This window comes from Carettochelys insculpta, chromosome 6 (assembly GCF_033958435.1).
Source record: "Carettochelys insculpta isolate YL-2023 chromosome 6, ASM3395843v1, whole genome shotgun sequence".
Taxonomy (NCBI): Eukaryota; Metazoa; Chordata; order Testudines; family Carettochelyidae; genus Carettochelys; species Carettochelys insculpta.
This window is the reverse complement of record NC_134142.1, coordinates 115912787-115934351: the sequence shown is the minus strand read 5'-3', so window position 1 is coordinate 115934351 and position 21565 is coordinate 115912787. Positions and strand designations below refer to the sequence as shown.

General features: G+C 46.4%; 1 protein-coding gene across 1 annotated transcript in view; it reads left to right on the top strand.

The window, feature by feature from the left end:
* LOC142015137 (solute carrier family 9 member C1-like) overlaps window positions 1-21565 on the top strand; it is a 191552-nt gene that overhangs the window by 97096 nt on the left and 72891 nt on the right. Inside the window, exons 14-19 of the mRNA XM_074998556.1 lie at window positions 5172-5282; window positions 6678-6827; window positions 10987-11142; window positions 14612-14795; window positions 18983-19161; window positions 20533-20655. Coding sequence (XP_074854657.1) covers window positions 5172-5282; window positions 6678-6827; window positions 10987-11142; window positions 14612-14795; window positions 18983-19161; window positions 20533-20655 — 903 coding nt within the window. The remainder of the gene's footprint in view (window positions 1-5171; window positions 5283-6677; window positions 6828-10986; window positions 11143-14611; window positions 14796-18982; window positions 19162-20532; window positions 20656-21565) is intronic.

Below are 21565 nucleotides of genomic sequence, written 5' to 3'. Positions count from 1 at the left end.
CAAACCATTCCATTCCCAATGGCAAAAGATCACAACAGACAAATGGGTGCTGAAATTATAGCCATGGGTTACACGATCCCCTTCCAGTCACTTCCACCGACGAAACCTCCCACCCGTCCTCCTCTCAGGGACCCTTTTCACAAGGCGAGGCTGAAGCAGGAGGTAGATCACCTCATGTTCATAGGGGCGGTGGAAAGAGTGCCAGAACAATTCCAAGGGAAAGGTTTTTACTCAAGCTACTTCCTAACAGAGAAGAAAACAGGAGGCTGGAGGCCGATCTTGGACCTACAGGGCCTCAACTGATACTTGCGCAAGCAGCGCTTCCGCATGATTACAGTTGCCTCCATATTTACGGCACTGGACAATGGAGACTGGTTTGCAGCCCTCGACTTACAAGACGCTTACTTTCATATAACAATCCACCCAGCACACAGACGCTTCCTCCACTTCACGGTCAGCGGGGAACATTTCCAGTACAGGGTTCTTCCGTTCGGCCTATGCTCGGCACCCAGAGTCTTTACCAAAACCCTGGCAGTGGTATCAGCTTACCTGCACAGACAGGGCGTGTTTATCTTTCCATATCTGGATGACTGCCTACTGAAAGGGGCCTCAAAGGCAGAGGTCCTATGCGTGATACGCGTCACAGCGAACACGTTTACTTCGCTGGGCCTAGTTATCAACCTTGCAAAGTCAAAGACCAAACCCACGCAAGTTATAGAGTTCATAGGGACGTGCCTAAACTCTATCGCATCAAGAATATACCTGCCCGACACCCACTTCCACACCATCAAATCCTTGGTGTAAGTCATGACGTACAGCCCCGCGGTGCCGGTCCTAACGTGCCTGCAACTGTTGGGGCACATGGCGGCCGCCACGTTTGTGGTACAGAATGCCAGGTTACACATGCGAAGCCTGCAGCATTGGCTGGCGAGTGTTTACAAACCGGCATCCCACACTGTCCACAGGGTAGCGTCGCCCATGACGGAAGTGCGTAGATCCTTAGCGTGGTGGGGAAATCCCAAGAATCTGCTAGTGGGGGTGCCCTTTCACCAACCACAAATTTATATTTTTCCTACTACCGACGCCTCCCACATAGGGTGAGGAGCGCACATTGGCAGCAAGGTGACGCAAGGGCTATGGTCCCCCGCAGAACAGACACTGCACATAAATATACTGGAGCTCAGAGCAGTGTTCAATGTGTGCAGACATTTTCGGAAATACCTGCACAGCAAAGTAGTCGGGATCAATACCGACAATACCTCCACCATGTTCTACATCAATCGACAAGGAGGGGCACGGTCCCGTGTGCTATGCGCGGAAGCAGTCCGATTGTGGAATTGGTGCATTGCCAACAACATAACATTGAAAGCCTCGTACTTGCTGGGCGCCCACAATGTGAAGGCAGATCAACTGAGCAGGTGCTTCGCACTCACGCATGAATGGCAGATCCGCTCCGACCTGCTACAGCGCATATTTCGTACATGGGGGTTTCCCCAAGTCAATTTGTTTGCCACCCAGCGCAACAAGAAGTGCCCTCAGTACTGCTCCAGAGCAGGAATAGGGCGGGAGTCCCTGGGGGACGCCTTCATGATCTCATGGAAGGGCCCTCTACTCTATGTGTTTCCCCCCACAACACTTATCCACAAGGTTCTGCAGAAAGCCAGAAGGGAGAGAGCTCGCATGATACTCATAGTTCCAACTTGGGACCAACAACAATGGTTTCCCTTGTTTCTGCGCATGTCAGATCGTCCACCACTCCTCCCTACCGGTAGTGACGAACTTACTCACCCAGGCTCAGGGGTCCATAGTGCACCCGCACTCTCAGGGACTACGCCTACAAGCATGGTTAATCCATGGCTCAGCGCCTTAGAGAGCATGTGTACGGAGGGAGTAAGACAAGTCTTAGAGTGTAGCTGAAGGACCTCCACCAGGAGGACTTACGAACAGAAATGGACACGCTTTACCGCCTGGTGCTCTGCCAAACAGTTAGCTCCTTTTGACGTTCCTATAACTAATTCTAGAATACCTATTGGACCTCAAACGAGACGGGCTCTGTCTATCCTCTCTAAAGATCCACCTCGCAGCCATATCAGCTTTTCAGCACAAAGAGGAAGGGCCCACTGTATTTGCCCATCCTATCGTCACAAGGTTCTTGAAGGGGCTGGTAAAACTGTACCCTCCTTGAAAACCGCTACCACCGTCGTGGAGTTTGGACTTGGTACTCCACACGCTATCGGGACCACCCTTCAAACCATTAGCCACGGTACCCCTCCGACTACTTACCATGAAAACGACCTTCCTTCTTGCGATTACGTCAGCCCACAGGGTGAGCGAGCTCACAGCAGTGATGGCAACGCCGCCCTGCACAGTATTCTCAAAGGAGGTGGTGATCTCACGGTTGCACCCAGCCTTCGTTCCGAAAGTTTCCTCGGAGTTCCACATTAACGAACCAATAGTATTATCCTCGTTTTACCCGAAGCCTCACAGCTCCAGCAAGGAGGCGCACCTGTATCTCCTAGATGTGAGGAGGGCGTTGGCCTTTTACATAGACAGAACTAAGTCCTTCCGGAAAACGGACAGGCTTCTGGTGTCTCTCGCTCCCAGGTCGAAAGGGGAAGGCCTCTCTTCCCAGAGAATTTCAAAGGACATTGTGTCCTGTATAAAACTGTGCTACGAGCTTCGAAAGACCCCTTTGCTAGCCCCGCCTAGGGCTCACTCTACCAGAGCGGTGGTGGCATCAGTAGCCTTCTTCAAGGGAATCGCATTGAAAGACATTTGCAGAGCGGCGACTTGGTCATCCTATGATGCCTTCGCCAAGCATTACGTCCTGCATCGGGTGTTCGATGAGGATACCCGTCTGTCGACAGCAGTCCTCTCAGGGGCAAGCTGCACATGAATCAAGTACCCACCTCCTTACTTGGGGATACTGCTGGGTAGTCACCTACTGTGGAGCACCCATGGGGACCACTCGAAGAAGAAAGAGAAGTTACTCACTTGTAACTATGGTTCTTCGAGATGTCTCCCCGTGGGTGCTCCACTACCCGCCCATCCTCCCCGCTTCGGATCTCTGTCTGGTGTTTTTCAGGAGCATCCAAGGCGGTTGGTCAAGGAACTGGCGGGGACCAGATCGCGCACATGACCAAGGGTGCACAAGGGAGCGGCGTGCATCGGCGCATGCGCGATCGAGTGGAAACTGCTAGAAGAATTCCGATCTGCGGCGCCGGGCGAGCCCGACACCTAGTGTGGATGAACCTACTGTGGAGCACCCACGGGGACACATCTCGAAGAACCATCATTACTACAAGTGAGTAACTTCTCTTTCCAGGAGGAAGCTGTTAAATTAGGTGGCAGGTGACAATTGAATTTTTACTCACAGTTCTTAGTTGACTTTTTTTTTCTTTTTTTTAAAGTATGGAAGCCAAATTGGCATTTTCCTCCTTTGAATTCTCTGTGTATGTTGTGGTGAAACTTTTTCCTCTCTCTATCACCACTCCACCCCAGCATAAAAATTAAGTATAACATACTTTATGAACAGAAAGTTTTTGAGATTTTTAACTAAGTGATAACAACCTTGGTTCTCTGGAGAACTAACATAGGTTACATTAAATTGTACCACTGAACTTTTAAGTTCTTTGAGTGCTTGTTCATGCATATTCCAGAGTACATGTGTGTGCTTGCTGTGTGCACTGATGCCAGAAGTGTTTCTCCTAGCAGTACCCATAGGGAAGTGCCTCCAACACCACCCCCTGCCCTTGGCACCTCTCTGGTGCATTATAAGATGCACTGCACTCCCCCCCAGCATGAATCCCTTCTTGTCTCCCGTGAAGGTGCATTGGAACAACCCTGTTTCAACTTCGGCTGTTGCTTCTCCCTGTTCGTTTTTTTTCTGTAGTGAGTTTGCTTGTAGTATAGTTGGTCCCCTTAGGGACTTCACTGACCAACATATGCCCTGTTCTTCAAGGTGTAAACCTTACGATTCCTTCAAATGGTTTATATCAGAAGCTGCCATCATTCTAGGGCTGCCTGCTGTCTTGGTGAAGCTCAGGTCAGTGACAGGTGTGGGACATTCAATTTAGAGTACTTCTCATGGATTTGGCTCTGATCCTGGCACCAGTACATCACCTGGAGTTGGCACAGGACACCAAAGGATCGATGAATAGCACTTAGTTGGCACAGTCAACTAGTCAACACTGCTCCTCTCCGGTACTGGTCAAGAAGTCAGAGGACGGCAGAAGAGGAGACAATAACAGAAGAGTACACACCAGTGCTGGGCATCTCTCAGTATCCATCAGGGCCTGACACAGGCTGAGTGGAGGACCCAGTTTCTGTCCTTACTTTCTGCCAGTGGTGAATGGTTTCCAGAAACATGCTACTTGAGGTCACATTCCAGAGCCACTCTTTGACAGTTGACCTCATATTGGATGCATCAGATCTTGGCTGGGGGTGGGGTGGGGAGTGGTATGTAAGGACAGCAAGACCCGAGGTATGTAGCCCCTGGATGAGGTGAGCCTGTACTTCAGCATCAAAGAGCTTAGAGAGGTACATCTTGCCTGCAAGGCGTTCTGCTCTACTCTCATAGTCAGGGTGGTCAGAGTCCTCATGGAAAATGCAACCTTCATGTTCTATATCAACAGGCAAGTCGAAATCTGCTCCCCAGCTCTCTGCCAGGAGGCCCTTATGCTATGGGACTTCTACAACCATGCATGACATCAGCCTGCAGGCTTATCGTGTCCTGAGCACATTAAACTCCCTCATGGATCGATTGAGTGGGAACTTCTCACCACAAGTGAACACTACCTCGGAGGTTGCCCACTTGGTATTCCAGAAGGTCCAGGCGGACCTGTTTGCTACCAGGGAGAATTTCCATTGCCCTTTTTCCTGCTCTAGATGTGGCCTGAGTGCAGACTACATCAGATGCTTTCCCTTTGTCTTGCACAGAGGACAATTTTAGGTTTTTTTCTCTTGCCACTCATCAGCAAGGTCCTGAAGAAAATTAAGGACAAGGCCCTGGTCATCATTACACCTCCGATGTAGGCCTCAGCAGCATTGGTTTGGAAGCCTGTCACATCCAGCAGTGCTTCCTCTGTGGCTGCTGCCATTCCAGCCAGACTTTCTGTCACAGGACCACAGCTGTCTCCGTCACCTCAGGCTCTCATTCCTGTATCTTACAGTGTGGAGACTTAGTGGTTGCATCCACAGAAACAATCTGCTTGGAAGGAGTCTGGCACATCCTCCTTAAGAGCAGAAAACTTTCAACCAAGCAAAACTACATGGTGAAATGGGTAAGATTTGTTCTTTGGGTGACAGACCGTGGCATCTCGCTAATGAAGGTCCCGATCCAATCGATCCTGGCTTACCTAGTTTACCTAAAGGACGAAGAGTTGATGCACTCTTTGCTCCGCGTGCACCTTGCAGTCATTTCCATATTCCGCTCCTGGGTGCAAGGGCATATGGTATTCTTCCATGACATCATGGGCAAGTTCATCAAGGGGTTGGAATGTGTTTTACTTGAAGTCAGACCCCCAGTTCTGCCATGGGATTTGAACCTAATCCTATATAGACTCTCAGGTTCCTTGTTTGAAATGCTGACCACATGCTCCTGGTTGTACTTGTCCTGGAGTAGCCTTCCTCGTGGTGATAACATCAGCTAGGTGTGTTTTGGCCCTTTGAGCCTAGTCTTGGAGCTGCCGTATACTCTCTCCCATAAGGACAAGATTTACCTCCTCTCACATGCAGGTTTCCTTCTGAAAGTAGTGACAGTTTTCCATTTGAATGAGGACATTTTATCACCAGTTCTCTGTCCCAGGCCCAACTCCTCTAATGAGGAGAAGCATCTTCACTTGTATGTCGGGCCCTTGCTTTCCACCTGGACGGAGCTAGACCGTGCCAGAAATCTATCCAGCTGTTTATCACTACAACTGAGCACATGAGGGGGTTTCTACTCACTGGATCTCAATTGGATCACTGTGGATATCCGTGCTTGCTATGGCCTGATCATCCATACACGTGTTCACTGCTCAGTACATCGTCCTCACCCAGACTAGAGGCCACGCTGGCTTTGGTGGGTCTTTCAGGTAAAGCAGGTAAGCCTGGCCTGTAACCTTCTCATTTTTGATTCCTACCCACCTCCATGTGGATACTGGTGCTATTCACCTATTGCAGAATGCACATGAATAGCACTCAAATAAGAAAAGTCAGTTACCTGTTCCATAACTGGTATTCTTCTAGATGTGTTGCTCATGTCCTTTCCACACCCTGCCCTCGTTCCCCACAATTGGAGTTTCCAGCAAACAGAAACTGAGGAGGGCACAGGGGAAGTGCAGCATCCCTTGTACCACTCCAAAGAGGTGCAGAGATCCATGAGGGGTGTTTCTGGAGGTACTCCCCTACCGGTATTGTAGGGAGGAAACTCTCTGGGCATCAATGCACCTGGTGAACACACAAAACAACTGTAGAATGGACTGAGACATGCATCTGGAAGAATACCAGTTACAGTCTTTTATGTTAAGAATACCTCAAGCATCTGAGTAGATGCTTTTATAGTATTTATACTACAATAGAAACATACACGTGGCATGCATTAATCTGCATAAGAAGTCCTTTTAGAAAAGTTGATATTTTAATTAATAATGTATTTTCTTTTCAAATGTGACTTACCTCATTATTATTTATTTTAGCTTGTGATACCAAGATTGATATATCTGTTGGAAAAACAAATAAACAAACAGCTAACTTTTAGGTATGATATTGCCAAGGGATACGTCCAAGGTGAAGAAGATACAAAATATTTAATTGAACAGATTGCTGGTCATGAGACAATTTCTAAGGTAAGGGAAAACAACAGAAAGTGTAGGAAATAGCTTAAATAGTGTGCTTTAAATTTTTAAGTTAGATTTTGTTAAAGTAATAAATTTAAATTGATAACCAGAAGTTAAAAGTGTTCTTACTCAACCAGGCCCCCTCTAAGTATTTCCTTAGCAGCCTGGCCCTTGACAACATGGATTATGGCTTACTGTCATTCTGACCGTAACTCACTCACTGCTACCCCCCTGTATTTAGTGGACTTCAGTTATATTTGTACTAAAATATATTTAAAATATGAACTCGCAAAACTGTGTGTACCTTTTCTAACCAAAATAGTATTTTCCGTTATCTTACAGGAAATAAATAAAATTATGGGAAAAAATAAACAAGATGCTATGAAAGAGTTAGGTATGTAAAATGGAGATATTTTATAGAATGTATCATCTGTTTAGTTAACTTTGAAAAAACTTTGTAACAATTTCAAGATGACTATCTGTATAGATCTACACAATTCATTCTTCATCCGATATCTTTACAATCTGTATACTGTATTCTTAAATAGCTATTGGAAAAGAGGACGTAGATTGGAACCAATGCTCTTTATGTGGCTCTTGGTCTATGTACTCAGTTCTTTAGGATATCATTTGTATAGACCCAATAGCCACAGCTGTGGATCTGCAATTTGTGGCTACAGAGCCACATGCGGTTCTTTGTGGCTCCAGACTCTATAATAACAAAGTATTAAAAAAAACTAATTATTTTAGATAAATGGTGAATGTCTAAAAGCCTAATAATGAATAATTTGTATCTAAATATTAAACAATATGTGATCTTGAAATTGTGGATAACTCCCCCTTTAATATGTGCAGTGCATTATGGGATATGATACTTTCTCTGTGTTTTGATCATGTTGCTAATAAAGTCTTGATTTTGAAAAGGAAAAGGAAGCTTATGGCATTCCTGCTGTGCAAGGCAAAATACATTTTAAGAAAGAAAATTAAATTAAAAGTGAAGTAAAATTGGCATACTTAAAATGAGTTTGGGGGTGAAAGTCAGGAAGGTAGTAACATTAACTATGTGAACTGTGAGGAAACAGAATGTGTAAAAAGTTTGTGAATTCCTGGAGCAAACATGTATCACATTACAAATCATTGTATGTGCACTGTTCTTAAAATAGGAGTTACAAGGAGTATGGTTTGACATTATTTATTAAGGACCATCTCATATTCACATGCATTGGAGCTCTTGAATTATTGAGTTTTTACCGAATTAAAAAAAAAAAGGTTCTTCCTGCTATTTTGGTTGCTCATCCCTGTCCATATCTTTTTAAAGGTCATTGTTGAAGATGTGAAACGTGTAGCTATGTGTCCAGGGAAACTGGTTGAGACCATGGATTTTTAAGCCCGCTGTTGTCATGTATTTACATCTTAGGAGTTTTGTGAACAAGACCCAACAAGTAATTCTTCCACTCTACTCTGTGCTGATTAGGTCTCAACTGAAGAGCTGTGTCAAGTTCTGGGCACCACATTTTAGGAAAGATGTGGAGAAATTAGAGAGGGGTCAGAAGAGAACAACTAAAAATTATTAAAGGTCTAGCAAATATGACCTATGAGAGAAGATTAAAAGAATTGAGTTTGTTTAGTTTGAAAAACATAAGGCTGAGAGGGGAAATGATAGCTTTTAAGTACCTAAAATGGTGTTACAAGGAGGAGGGAGAAAATATATTGTCCTTAGCCTGTGATGATAGGGCAAAAAGAAATGGGTCTAAATTGCAGCAAGAGAGGTTTAGGTTGAACATTAGGAAAAATTTCTTAACTGTCAGGGTGGTTAAGTACTGAAATAAATTGCTTGGGGTCGCTGTAGAATCTCCATCATTGGAGATATTGAAGAACAGGTTGGATAAATATCTAACAGGGATGATGTAGATGGTGTCTGCTCCTGCCATGAGGGCAGGGGACTGAACTTGATGACCTCTTGAGGTCCCTTCCAGTTCTAGTATTCTGTTGTTCTAGGTTCACTACCTTTTATAGGGAAGTAATAGTTTATCACAAAGGCCTTGTTTACACAATGCTGTTAAATCAATCTCAGTTATGGTAGGTAAATTATGTAAGCTGCATAATTTAAGTCAGCATAGTTCACATTGACTTAAAGCAGTATCTACCATGTTATGTTGACAGGAAATGTTCTCCCATCCACACAGCTTCTGCCTTTCATTGAGGTGAATTAATTAAATTGATGGAAGAGCTCTGTCACATTGGCTTACCATGTCTTCTCCAGATCCACTAAAATGGATGCCATTGTATCAGTTGCAGTGGCACAAGTTTAGCCTTGTAATGAAGAAAAACCCTAAGCTTCCTATAGAAGTAGTAGTTTTTCCATGAGTAGGTTATCCTGTTTACTTTGGCCTAATACCTGGAATTCTTATTTTCCTTTAAGAAACCATTTTATTCATTCCATATTAACAAACTACATTGCTTTGTAAAGCAAAATGTTACTATTTTAGACTCAGCTGATACATTGTCCACAGTCTTGTAAAAGTCCACAGATCCTTTCTGTTGCTGCCATTTGAGCAGAAAAATCTGTGTTGTAGAATCCAGTCCACAAGGGAGTTATCCACTTTGGCCATGTCTACACTAGAGTGCTCTGTTGACAGAAGTACTGTTGGAAGAGATCTTCCTACAAAACTTCTGTTGACGGATCACGTCCGCACAGCAAAGCGGATCGCTCTGTCAATCCGCTCTGTTGACAGAGAGTGGCCAGACTGCCTGCCCACTGTGTTGACAGAATGGGCTCTGGAACACCATCACACAGGGTCACATGGAGGGCAAGCCCTTCTGGGAGCCCTGGTCAGCTGCAACCTTAAAGGGACCCCCTCATATTCCCTGCTGCATGCTGAGGCTTGCCTACATCATTGAGGGACAGCACAGCTACTGCAGGGCTTCCATGTTTTCTGTGAGAGACTTTGTGCATTCCAGAAAGCCATGGTGCCAGACCAGTCCCCGGGCTTGCACTGGACCCACACACAGCTGCTTGGGCTATTGCTCACCCTGATCGTGGCTGTCCTCCACCTCCTCTGGGGGTACATGCCCAACACTGGGACTGAGGAGTATGCCCTTCGTACCCTAGGATCCCACCTGTGCTTGCCCCCCTCAGGTGACCAGGTGGGTCTGGAGGTACGCCTCCAGTTCTGACCAGTGGGACTGGCTGGTCATGGGCCAGTGGGATAACCAGCAGGGGCTCCAGAACTTCTGAATGAGAAAGGAAATCTTTCTGGAGTTCTGTGCTTCGCTCTTCCCCACCTGCTACAGACAGGACACTTGAATGCAGCCCACCATCCCCCTGGAGAAGTAGGTTATGATGGGGTTCTGGGTCCCCAAGCATTGCACCTCATCTGCAGACAGGAATGACTCTCACTCAGCAGGTAGAACAGGAAGTTTATTAGTCAACAGGGGCACAGCTCAGCACAGAGGTGTCAGTACAGCTGGCAGAGACAGTCATTCCAACCCATCCTGGGGAGAGGAGACCAAGGGGTGACCCTCTGGGGTGTAGCTTCCCTGCTCACCAGGCTGGCTGCCTTCCAGCTCTCTCTGCCTCCAGCTTTTAACTGCATCTCCTGATTCCAATCCAGCTTGGCTCCTCACTGCTCTGTGTTCAGGTCTGAGGTGTTACCTGCCAACTTAGGTTACAGCCCCAGGGGGTCGTCCTTCCCCGCTGGGAGCTGCGCTGCCTATCACACACACACACACACACACACATCCAGCCTGAGTCTCACATGCACTCCCCCCACTCCATCACATTGGTCACCATTGTCCTCTGGAAGCTCGCCACTATGGACAGCTATTGCTCTATCAGGAAGCTGTTTGTCATGCCGAAGTCCACTGTTGGGGCCATCATCATGCAGGTAAGGCACTCTTGGACTGCAGGCCCTGCATGGGAGGGGAAGAATGGGGTCCTGTCAATGGGGGACCCTTGTGGAGCAGGGTTGTGGGTGCGAGGCATGGAGGGGAGAGGGGAGAAAGCCTTGTCCTTGGGAGTTCTGTTCTGTCTGATCCTCGCATAGCCCCACTGCCGGGAGGGCAGCCTCTGGGGGAAGGGGAATGGGAGGGGGCAGGGGAGTCTGCTGAGGCCCAGGGACTCCCTCCCTAAGTCCCTCATGTTTGTTTTGGTCTCTTCCCATTGCAGGTAGTGACAGTCAACATGCTCCTGCTCCAGAGGGTTGTCTGCATTGCAGACCTGGATGTGGTCGTGACCGTCTTCACCACCCTGGGGTTCCCAAACTGCTTCGGCGCAATCGATGGGACTCATCCCTATCCGTGCCCCAGACCATGGCGTGGCACAGTACATAAACTGCAAGGGAACCCATCCTGTTGTGCTTCAGGCCCTGTTGGACCACTAGGGACATTTCCTGGATGTTTATCAGTTGGTCAGGCCAGGCACATCATGCATGGGTGTTCCACAACTCTGGCCCGTGCCGAAGGATGGAGGCAGGCGCCTATATCCCCTGCCAGGAGATGGCGATCAGAGATGTGGATTTGCCATTGTGCATGGTGGGAGATTCCACCTTCCCCACTCATGCCCTGGCTCATGAGGCTGTACACTGACCACCTGGACCCAGCCCAGGACCTGTTTGATGCCCACCTAAACCAGGCATGGAGCCAGGTGGAGTATGCCTTCAGCCATCTTAAGGCACGTTTGAGGTGCCTGCTGACTGACCCTTCCTCCCCAGCTGCATGTCAGGGAGCACAAATGTCCCCCAAGTTGTGGCTGCTTGTTGGGCCCTTGATAACATTGTGGAGGGGATGTAGGAGGCCTTTCTCCCTGGGGGGGCCCTCATGCCCGCAGTCTTAGCCTGTCCCCATCAAGATGCCTACCTTCGCCCACTCATTTCTTCCCAACCTTTCCCAATAAAGGGACATGGGTAGGGGTGCATGCTCCTAGCATCCTGCCACAGGGTTTCCTGGACTCCCTGCAACTTTAAGGTTGGTCAGAGGCTGAGAGCATAGAGCTATGATCACAGTGAGCAGGGCATCTCCCAGGATCAGCTGGCCGGTGCTGTGGAGGACTGTTCTGTTCCAAAAAGCCCCACCCCCAAGAACATCCACACTTGTTTTCTGTCGATAGAATCTGTTGACAGAGGCATTTGCTAAGGGCCACCAGGGGGGTGGGTGGGGAGAAGAAGGCTGTTGACAAAAATGCTGTGTTCTGTCGATAGAACGCATTTGTAGTATCGATGCTCCATGACTTTGTTGACAAAACACCAGTTTTGTCAACAAAACTCTCTAGTGTACATGTACCTTTTGTGAATGCAGCTGGCTAAGGTTCTGACTCAAGTCTTGCTGGCTGTCCAGTTGTATCTCACATTTATAAATTGGATCAGTTTACGCTCTTTAGCAACCACACTAGTAGGTGCACTACAAATTGCAACAAGGCTGTAATGATATATCTGTTCTTATGGATTGTTGTGTCAACATTAGATGAGCTATTTAATTACCTGTGAAGGCAGTGAAAGCAATTGTTTCATTCCTGAACATGACCTCTGAGTTAATCATTTGTTAAGTCTTGCTCTTCAGTGAGACAAATACTCTCTCAAACTATCTTTCACCTATTTTGATAATCAACCGGGTCCACCTGCAAACAGCTATTTACAGATACAATAATTTAAAGATAAAGATGCCAGTGAACAATCAGTGCAACAAAACCGCTAAGTGGATTGAATATCTCCTCATTTTAACAAACTTTTAGATACTTGAAAGCTGTTATCATGTCCCCTCTCAGACTCCTCAGTTCCCAGATAAACAATCCCAGTTCTTTCAGTCTTCCTGCACAGGTCATGTTTTCTAGATCTTTAATCATTTCTCTTGCTCTTCTCCGAACTTTCTCCAATTTGTTCACGTCTGCAAATACAGGATCCAATTCAGGCACCAGTTATGAGAAGAATATATACTTACTGTTGGGAACTGGTCAGCCTTTAGGTTGACCAGCCAGTATCCACTCCAATAATTTAAATAATCTAAAATCCACACGCTCAATTTGTAGGTCATCATTCTTTCAAAAGCTAACAGTGTCCCTATTCAGGCACCAAATACAAGGAGACTATAGCAGCTGTTTGATGGACTTGTCAATAGGGGGGACCACAGTGTTCACAGTGCATTGTCTGCCATAGGACTCCTCAATTGTAAAATGCTTGTGTCATGGGAAGAAATATCTCAACCCCTTAAGTATGAAGTTTTATGTATTTTATTAAGTAAATTAAAGTATATTAAATCAGTGTGCAAAATCATATAATACATAAAACCAAATCAGATTAAAATAAAGTTGGTTAATATCAAATTGATCATTTGAGTAAACCATCAAATAATTCTTGGTCTACTATCCTAATAATTTGTGAAGGAGGCAGTCTCATTTTAGTTATCAATCACCAAATTTAAAAGAGAATTATCAATCTCAGTACCAATTGATATATTCATATACCAGCTAAATAGCTATGAAAGGGACGCTCAATCATTGGCAGACTGAAGCTAATGTTGAGGCTACATCGCTTATGTCTATTAACCCTAGTCTGCTCAAATTATGGGTTGTGAGGCAGCAGTCTGCTAGCCACATGCACGCAGAGGGTTACGTGAAACATTATCACGCAATTCAATATGATGCAGCTTGTTGAATTTAATGTTCTAATTACACATGTATATGAAAACAACGTATTTTTTTCAAAATTAAACATGCAACCCCATGTCTGTAGCTATAGGCAAGTGTTATGTTTTAGACATATGATTTGTTACAGTAAGGCTGTTTCAGAAGCTATCCTGTAGAAACCGTTCTCAGATAAATCATGTGAGTTCTATCAATTTAAGCTCTTCTTTGAGCATATGCACATCTACATACGCTCCCAGACATCTGTTGTAGTTAATAAATAAATAAATAAATAAATAAAACCACTAAAATGTGAAGATTGAGGTGTCTCTCTGCTAACAAATGCTGGGGAATGAGGCAAGCAAAAGTTTTGATGCTTATGAATGATGACTGTTATGTATCTTGTCATTTCATTCAGCTTCAGGGTGCTGATATTTGGTCAAAATTATTTGCAGTGATTCTTCTTTGAGTGCTTGCACATCTCCCTTCCACATTGTGTGTGTCCACCTTGTGCACAGGAGCTGGAAATGTTTCCCTCACACTCCCCTCAGTCCTCCTTCCTGCCCATGACAGTCACTGGCACTGCTCTTCTTGCTCTGGCTGACTATAAATAGTAATCTGACTATTTTCCTACTTTCTGTCTTCACTAGTTATTTTTCATTTGGACTGTGAATACTTTTTATACATACTTTAGTTGGAGTTTCTTGCTTGTTAGTGGATTACTGTTCAGTCCTGGTGCTAAGGCATGACTCTTGTGACAAGCTATGCTTTTCATTTAATTGTGTGCCAGTTGCTTAGAATTCTTGAGTGTGGTTGATATCCAGGACCATTGTCATATCCTGGGTATTTTAAGATTCATATGAAGAAGGATCAGTGTGGCCAGATGAAAATTTCCGTGGATGGAAGCAGCATCCAGACACTCCTTATTAGAACCAAACCATTGGACCCAGCACCATGCAGGTGCAGAGTTCTCCCACTGAGAGATTCTTGACTCTTTTCCCCATTCCCAGTGCTAAAAAAGAAATGTAAGAAGCATCTGGCGGGGAAGGAGGTGTGGGGGCATTCCCCAATTCAGAAAAAGCCCAAACATGGAGAGCACAGCAGAGAGAGATGTAAGTTGGGCCACTCCCTGCCCCTGCTCCACAGGGTGATACGGTTGATTCTTTCCTGTTTGCAGACTCCTTTGAGTCAGATATTGGACCAGCTGGTGCTGCTGTGCCAGAAGAACAGTGAGGGCTTCAGTGTGATTATGGTGCTGCCCATATCTGAGGTATTTGTGGTGGCCAGAGAGTTTCTGGCATTACCGATCCTACTGTTGCTGGTAGTGCAAGAAGTGGCGCCTATGGTGCAAGTTGACAGAAGTGGGAGGGCATCACCCCAAGTACGAGGCCACTCAGTACGAGGCTCCTCATTACCATCTGGAGGCAACCATCCAGGCAATCTTTGATGAAGTCTTTTCCCCTTCAGCATTGATTCCCCAGAACCAATTAATACTGCACCTTGATGGTCCCTGGAGAAGTCTTTTCATTGGCATTGGAAGTTAGGTTGTATAGCCAGTGGTGGGGTTGCTATCTGTCCTCTGATCATCCCAATGCAGCAGTAGACCTAGGTACAGGGAGGTACCACCAAGTGTTAGGTCCAATAAGCATTGGCCTATGCTAGTGTAATGGCAGTTTTGGAGCCCTTGGAGTTTCCTTCCAGTATTGGACACATTCTAGACACTCAAATTCAGGAGCCTTGGGGAGAGAGGCTCTACAAACCCATCATACACCACCTGACACAAGACCTACTGGACCTAGTTGGTACTGAAGGACAAAAGGAGATTCGCTGATGAGGCAGTATCAGGTGCAGGTGAGTTACTTCCTCAGAACAAAGCCAGAGTTCACCAGGAGCTGATGAAGAGGGTGGCCTTAAACTTAGGGCTGCAAGTGAAGGTAGTCAGAAAATCTTTCCCCAGCTACATTAACCTCTTAGCTGCAGCAAGGTCATTTGATGGCTCTACCTTTCAATGAGACCATCATGGGATAATTTATAGCCTTGTGGCAATCCCTGTCCTTTAGAGATGAAAAAATCATTTTGTTTTCACACCCAGCCAAGGTCCATGGTGGTCTTGGTGGCCATTGAGAAGAAAAGATGGAGCAGCATGGCACAGTCACTGCAGCCAAAGACCCAAAGAAGCTAGATCTGTTTGGTAGAAAGGTTTATTCTACAGTAAGTTTACAGCTTTGTTAGGGAGATGCAATTTTAATTTTGAAGACTCCATGTCAAAATTCAGAGACTTGTTTCCTCAGGAGTGCAGACAAGATTTCTCTACCCACGTAGAAAAAGGGAAGTCAATAGCCAAGGCATCTCTGCAGGCAATCCTGGATGTGGCAAATTCACCGGCTAGATCCATGGGTCTCAACTATGGCCATATAAGGGTATTCTTGGTTGCCGTCTTTGGGCTTGCTGGTGGAGATCCATCATTTTCTCCAGGCCCTTGCATTTGAAGGGGCCTCACTCGTCTCGGAGCAGACAGTTGCAAAGCTCCATGTACTGAATGATTCCAGAGCTACCTATTCTCAAGTTCATTGGTGTCTAAATCCCACTTCCTTTGAACAGAGGCAACTGGTGATGGGGAACAAAGGGGAGGCACTGGCCATGTTCCCCACCCAGCCCAACAAACGGCTGGGACAACCCCCTTCTACCCCACACCCTGCCTCTTCGTGCCCTTGCTCCACCCCGCCTTTGCTCTGTGCCTCCCAGCCCTGACTCTGTTATCCCAGCTGAAGTGGCCTGAAGGACTTTCAGGGTTGATGCCAACAGCAGGAATTCATTCTCCCCTGCCCCACTGCCATTGATAGTGGGGAGGAGGGAAGCACAGCAAGGTGGCTCCAGACATGCTGATTCCAGGGAGGAGTGGCAGGGCTACAGCGCAGTGCAACTGGAGATGCCTTGCTGCACTTCTCCCACCCCTTTGCCTGTGAGTGCAGGGTGCGGGCAGTGTGGCCTCCTGCTGCTGGCATAGGCCCTGTTCGTCCCACAGCAGGAGGATGGCAGGAAGCACAGCAAGGTGGCCATAGCTTGTGCTGCTCTCTGTTCCACATCCTTCTAGGAGTAGTCCCACCCATCCCTTAGAGCAGTGGGGCCAGAGCAGCACGAGCTAGAGCTGGCTTGCTGCGTCTTCCCCACAGCTGCCACTGTGAGTGTGGGGTGTGGACTCCTGTTGCCAGCTCCGTTCCCTGGCACCTTTGTTTCCCTGCCCAGCTGCTGGCTGGTTCCTTCTGCCTTGTGGGGTGCATGTGGCCCCAATGTACCTCACACGCATTGTCCCAGCCTTTGAAGAAGCATTTCAGGCCTCAGGAGCACACCATTTTCTTCACTCTGCTGTCCTGACACAACTGGCAAAAATGTGAAGCTGGAATTTAGGTGCAGGCAGCAACCATCATCCATCTCAGCATCTCTACCTGCTCCATCCAAATACTTAAAAATTTTGGACAGGACTCGTTCTTGTCACACTAGATCTTATGGTCCTATTGTTTTCATCCACCTATCCCATTTTAGCTTGGTATGGGCTCATATTATCACAGGTTGTTGTGTGCTGAGTTCAGTAGAAATGGATTATACACTCGACTCTATCCTCCAGCCTTCCTCTCTGTTCCTCTTCAGGGACCCTTCACATGATAAATTCTTGACTGAGGAGATGCAAGCTCTCCTTTGAGTGGGAGTTGTAGAGGAAGTGCCTCTGAACTGAAAAGGGAAAAAGTTTTGTTCCCGCTATTTTGTAATTCCAAAAGCCAAGTACGGTTCCAGGCACATTTTAGACCTGCACCATCTCAACAGTTAACTTAAAATAGTGAAGTTCTGCTTGGTCTCTTTGGCCTCAGTTATCCCCTCCCTGGATCCTGCAGACAGGTATGCCACTTGTGATTTTTTGGGATGCCTATTTCCACATCTCAGTTTTCTAAGGACAGCAAAGGTTACTCAGGTTCCTTGTGAACCAGACCCACTACCAATTTGCTGATTTCCCATTTGATCTACTGGCAGCCCCATGAGTTTTTAGAAAATGCATGGTGGTAATAGTAGCCTTCTTGAGAAGGCAAGAGATACAAATCTACCTGTAGCTCGATGATTGGCTAGTCAAAGGTCAGACTAAGGCACAGGTAGAGGCCAGCATCTGCCTTATTCAGTCAACCTTTCAGGTGCTGAGTTTGCTTGTAAACTAGCAGAAGTCTACCTTCACCCTTTGGCACAGGAGAAAATTTACTGGAGGTGTGTTTTACCAAGGTGAAAACCATCTCCAAGAAGTCTGCTTTCAGATGGTGGTATAATACATTTGTTCTCAAGCTGTGGGTCCATAGACTGGCCACCTTGCAAAAGGGCTGTGGGCTCCAGCTGTACCCCTGCCCCTGTGGTGCGGAGCCTGCACTGGTGGTCTAGCCCTGCTCCTTCCCTGTGAGTTTGGAGCACCAACACGCTTCCTACTGGCAGCAGGGAGGGGAAGAAAGCCAGGAGCCTCAGTGGATTCAGCTCATGCAGAGAGCAAGTGACTCTATTCATTGCCCTTCCCCCCACTGGGGAACAGCCGCACATTGATTTGCTGCTAGCAGGCTTTTCCAGATTGAATCACAAACAATAAGAACAGCAGGAGGCTGTGCCTGCAACATAATGCCTGGGAGCATGCACGTGTGGGTGGGTGGGTGGATGGGTACAAAGCCGCATAAGTGCCCTCCATTCCCCATATGCCCAGACCCTGCATCTCCATCCTCCTTTCACACACCTCCCCAGCCCACTAGTGACTCATGCATCCTCCCTCCCACCGAGACCCCTATCCCTATCCCACTTCTTGGCAGCACCTCACACACTGAGTCCCTCATTTTTGGCCTCAACCCAGAGCCTGGGGGGAAATCTACTTACACCAGGACCCCAAAAGAGTTAATCTGGTCCATTTGGAAGCCCTGAATCTTGGTCCTCCCTGTCTTCCATCTGCTCTACTCTCATCCAGTGAGGCAGTCGCAGCAGGGGGGTGAGGAAACTCAGCTGGGATCCACATCATTGAGGGTTAGGGGTTTTTCTGTTTTTGGGCGGGGGAGGTTGCCTCTCACTTGTGTGACTTCTGACCCAAAAAAGGTTCCGCACCCCGCCGTACATGAATACAATGTTGAAGCCTTTTTGTTAATTATTCTGATTTTGATTAATATTTCCTTTCTTACTTGTTATATACACCCTTACATTATAGCTTCAGTAGCCTAATATTAATAATTTAGTATTTAAGATATTTAGACATAAGTGAAGGCATTTTGTCATAATCAGCGGTTGACTAGCAGTCTATGGAAAGGTTAGTGGTGAGCTATGTGGGCTGCAGGTCAAGAAATTCGAGAATCACTGCTATACTTAGTAGTACAGATCAAGGCCCACATCTGACATTGTGTCTGACGAAGTGGGTCTTTGCCCATGAAAGCTGATGCTCTGAAATGGAATTATGCCAAATAATTTTCTTCTTATTGACTTGTCAAACATATTTAGAATTTCCTCTCAGTGTGTTACCATTGAAAGCTTATTTAAGTAGAAAACTTGGAACATTTCTTATTTATTTTAGGTTTAATGCAGCGTGATTATCCGGATATTGTTACTGCTGTGAAAACCAAACAGGCGGTCCAAACTGTGCTAAACACAGCTACAGAAACTCTTAAAGTATTGATATCAGGTGGAATTGTTGATAAAAATGAAGGAGCAAAAATACAAAAGGTAATAAAATAACTTAAGTGTTCATGTATCTATTAGCTACCAAGAGTCTGGCTTTTAGTCATGCCACCAGTTAAAATCTGTTGTCGGTAAGTTGCAGGAGACCTCAGTCTCCAAGACTTTTAGTGTGACACCTTTCAGAAGCACAAAATTGGTATGCTTGAAATTGTTTCGGTCTAATAAGCATGATTAAAATAACTTTAAATGTAGAAATGACAAATATCTAAATACAGTCATTCATCAGGTTTCTTGTACTCCGGTCTCTGGCTCCCAACTGGTCATTGCATGTCCTGCCATTTTCAGTAGAAATATTTCCACAAATTTTCTCCTGCACTCTGATGAAGGAAGAAGTTCTTGAATTTCTGTGACTTTAACATTGCATATATTATTCATATAGCCTTTCTTTATTTTCTCAGTTGTCTGGTTAGTTCTGTGGTTATTTAAACAGTAAACTTTCAGTTTTCATTGCTTCAGTACAATTTTTATTTGATGCGCCTGCATTGTATTTATCTAGCATCTTCTGTCTAGGAAATTCTAATTCGAACAATCTTGCAAAGAGGGTTTTTCAAATGATTGCTCTTGTCCATTCCACATTAGGGGTGTGTGTGTGATGTGCATTGGCATCAGAAATTGTCCCTCAGCAAAATTCACAGGAGAGTGGCTCTGTTGTCCCCTAGAGTGGTGCAACAATAGTGTGGTATAAAGGGGTGCTACCCACTTCCGCCACTCTGTTTCTTCTTGCCACCACTGATGGTGCTTTAGAACTAGTGGCTTCAAGTTTTTGTCACTAGCTTTTCTTGACTTAGCAGCTCTTGTAGCTAGTTGTTCAGTAGCAGTAACTGCTATAATAACTAATATATAATACTAACTAATAGTAACTTCAGTAGCGGTTAGTTTAGTTAATTTGTACTCATTGTGTTGCACTTGGGAATTTGCCTAGGGACAGGGCATGCCCCAATCACCAGGCTTCCAATCTTGTGTGTCATGCAGGCATTCTATATCCATGAGCAATCTGAATAATAGCTGTCTGTGGGTGCAATGGTGAGGGGCACATTAGTGCTAGTGCCAAATTTGCATTTGTTGTTCAAATGCCATAGCAAAAAAGAAGGAGAAACATTCACTTGTGGGCACTTCTTATGGTGTCAGTGCTGCCCCTGGCAGGGCAGCAGCACCTTCCTCAGCCTCAAACACCATGTCCTCAGTGCAGAGTGCCCTCCTGGTACCATCCTTTGATCAGCACTGCTTGTCGTTGCCAACTTTGGTAAAGAATGCGAAGGATTATGCCAAAAGACGTTCTTCTCTATCCCAAAAAATGAAGGAGAGGCAAGGAGGAGAGCAAAGACTCTTAATGGGCAGCTCTTCACCTCTGTCAAGAAATTGGGCTTTGACTCAAGTGAAGCAAGTGTCTCAGCCCTGTTTGCATCATTGATGCTGGAAGCTGTGCAGGCTGCACAGAACTTTCTGATGGTACCAGTGCCAATGTGCCCCAGTCTCAAGGTAAGTTTATATTGGGCTTCTTGAAGGCATCCCCCCATGGTACTGCCTATCACCTAAAGATCTAGAATGCCAGCACCCCCCGTGTGATGCCATCAAGTCTCAGACTCAAAGAGGAAAGCATCATGAATGCTCCTCCAGTCTCCTGATGCAGGGTCTGAGGCAGCACTCACCTAATCCAGTGGCATAGACATTCTGTGGCATGTACCCCTGGCACAGGAACCAAGAGGAGTGATCAGCATTAGTAAGGCCTTGGCACTGCTCACGGGGCCACTCCATGGAACATCAGCCTCAATTGTCATCTCACTGGAACTGATCAATGTCATGGTGTTTGTGTGATTTTGGACTACTGGTCTCATTCCAGCTCTTGGTCCCATTCCAGTCCCTGTGCCAAGAGGAGGATGAGAGGAGTAGATTGCCTTTACCCAGTGGGCATTGGGGTCCCGCAGTAGCAGCTCTTCCCAGATAGAGAAATACTGGCAGTCCCACAGCATGTACCACGCTGATGGAGGCAGTCACATGTCCTTCCATTCCTGGTCACCAGGCGGTTCACTAACACCCTCAGAGGCTGGCAGGGAGCAAGGGGTACTACCACAAGGGTTAAGTGCCAATTCCCCTTGTGCTACCCCAGCCTTCAGCACTGCAACTGGTGGTACAGCCACAAAGACAGTGTCTGGCACCCTGGTCCCCATGGAACCCATGAGGGTTTACATAGCAGTCCCAGGTTCCTAGGTTGCTGCCAGGCACGTTTGAGGAACCATTGGCCTCAGCATCTTGGTTCCGTAAACAGGTGCAAGCAACTGGTAAAGAACCCCCATCCACCATCCCACCCCAATTCCACACAGGAGCTCCTGATGGACCTCTCAGGAGGACTGCAGAAACAAAGAGTGGAGACCATGGGACTGGCCTCCTC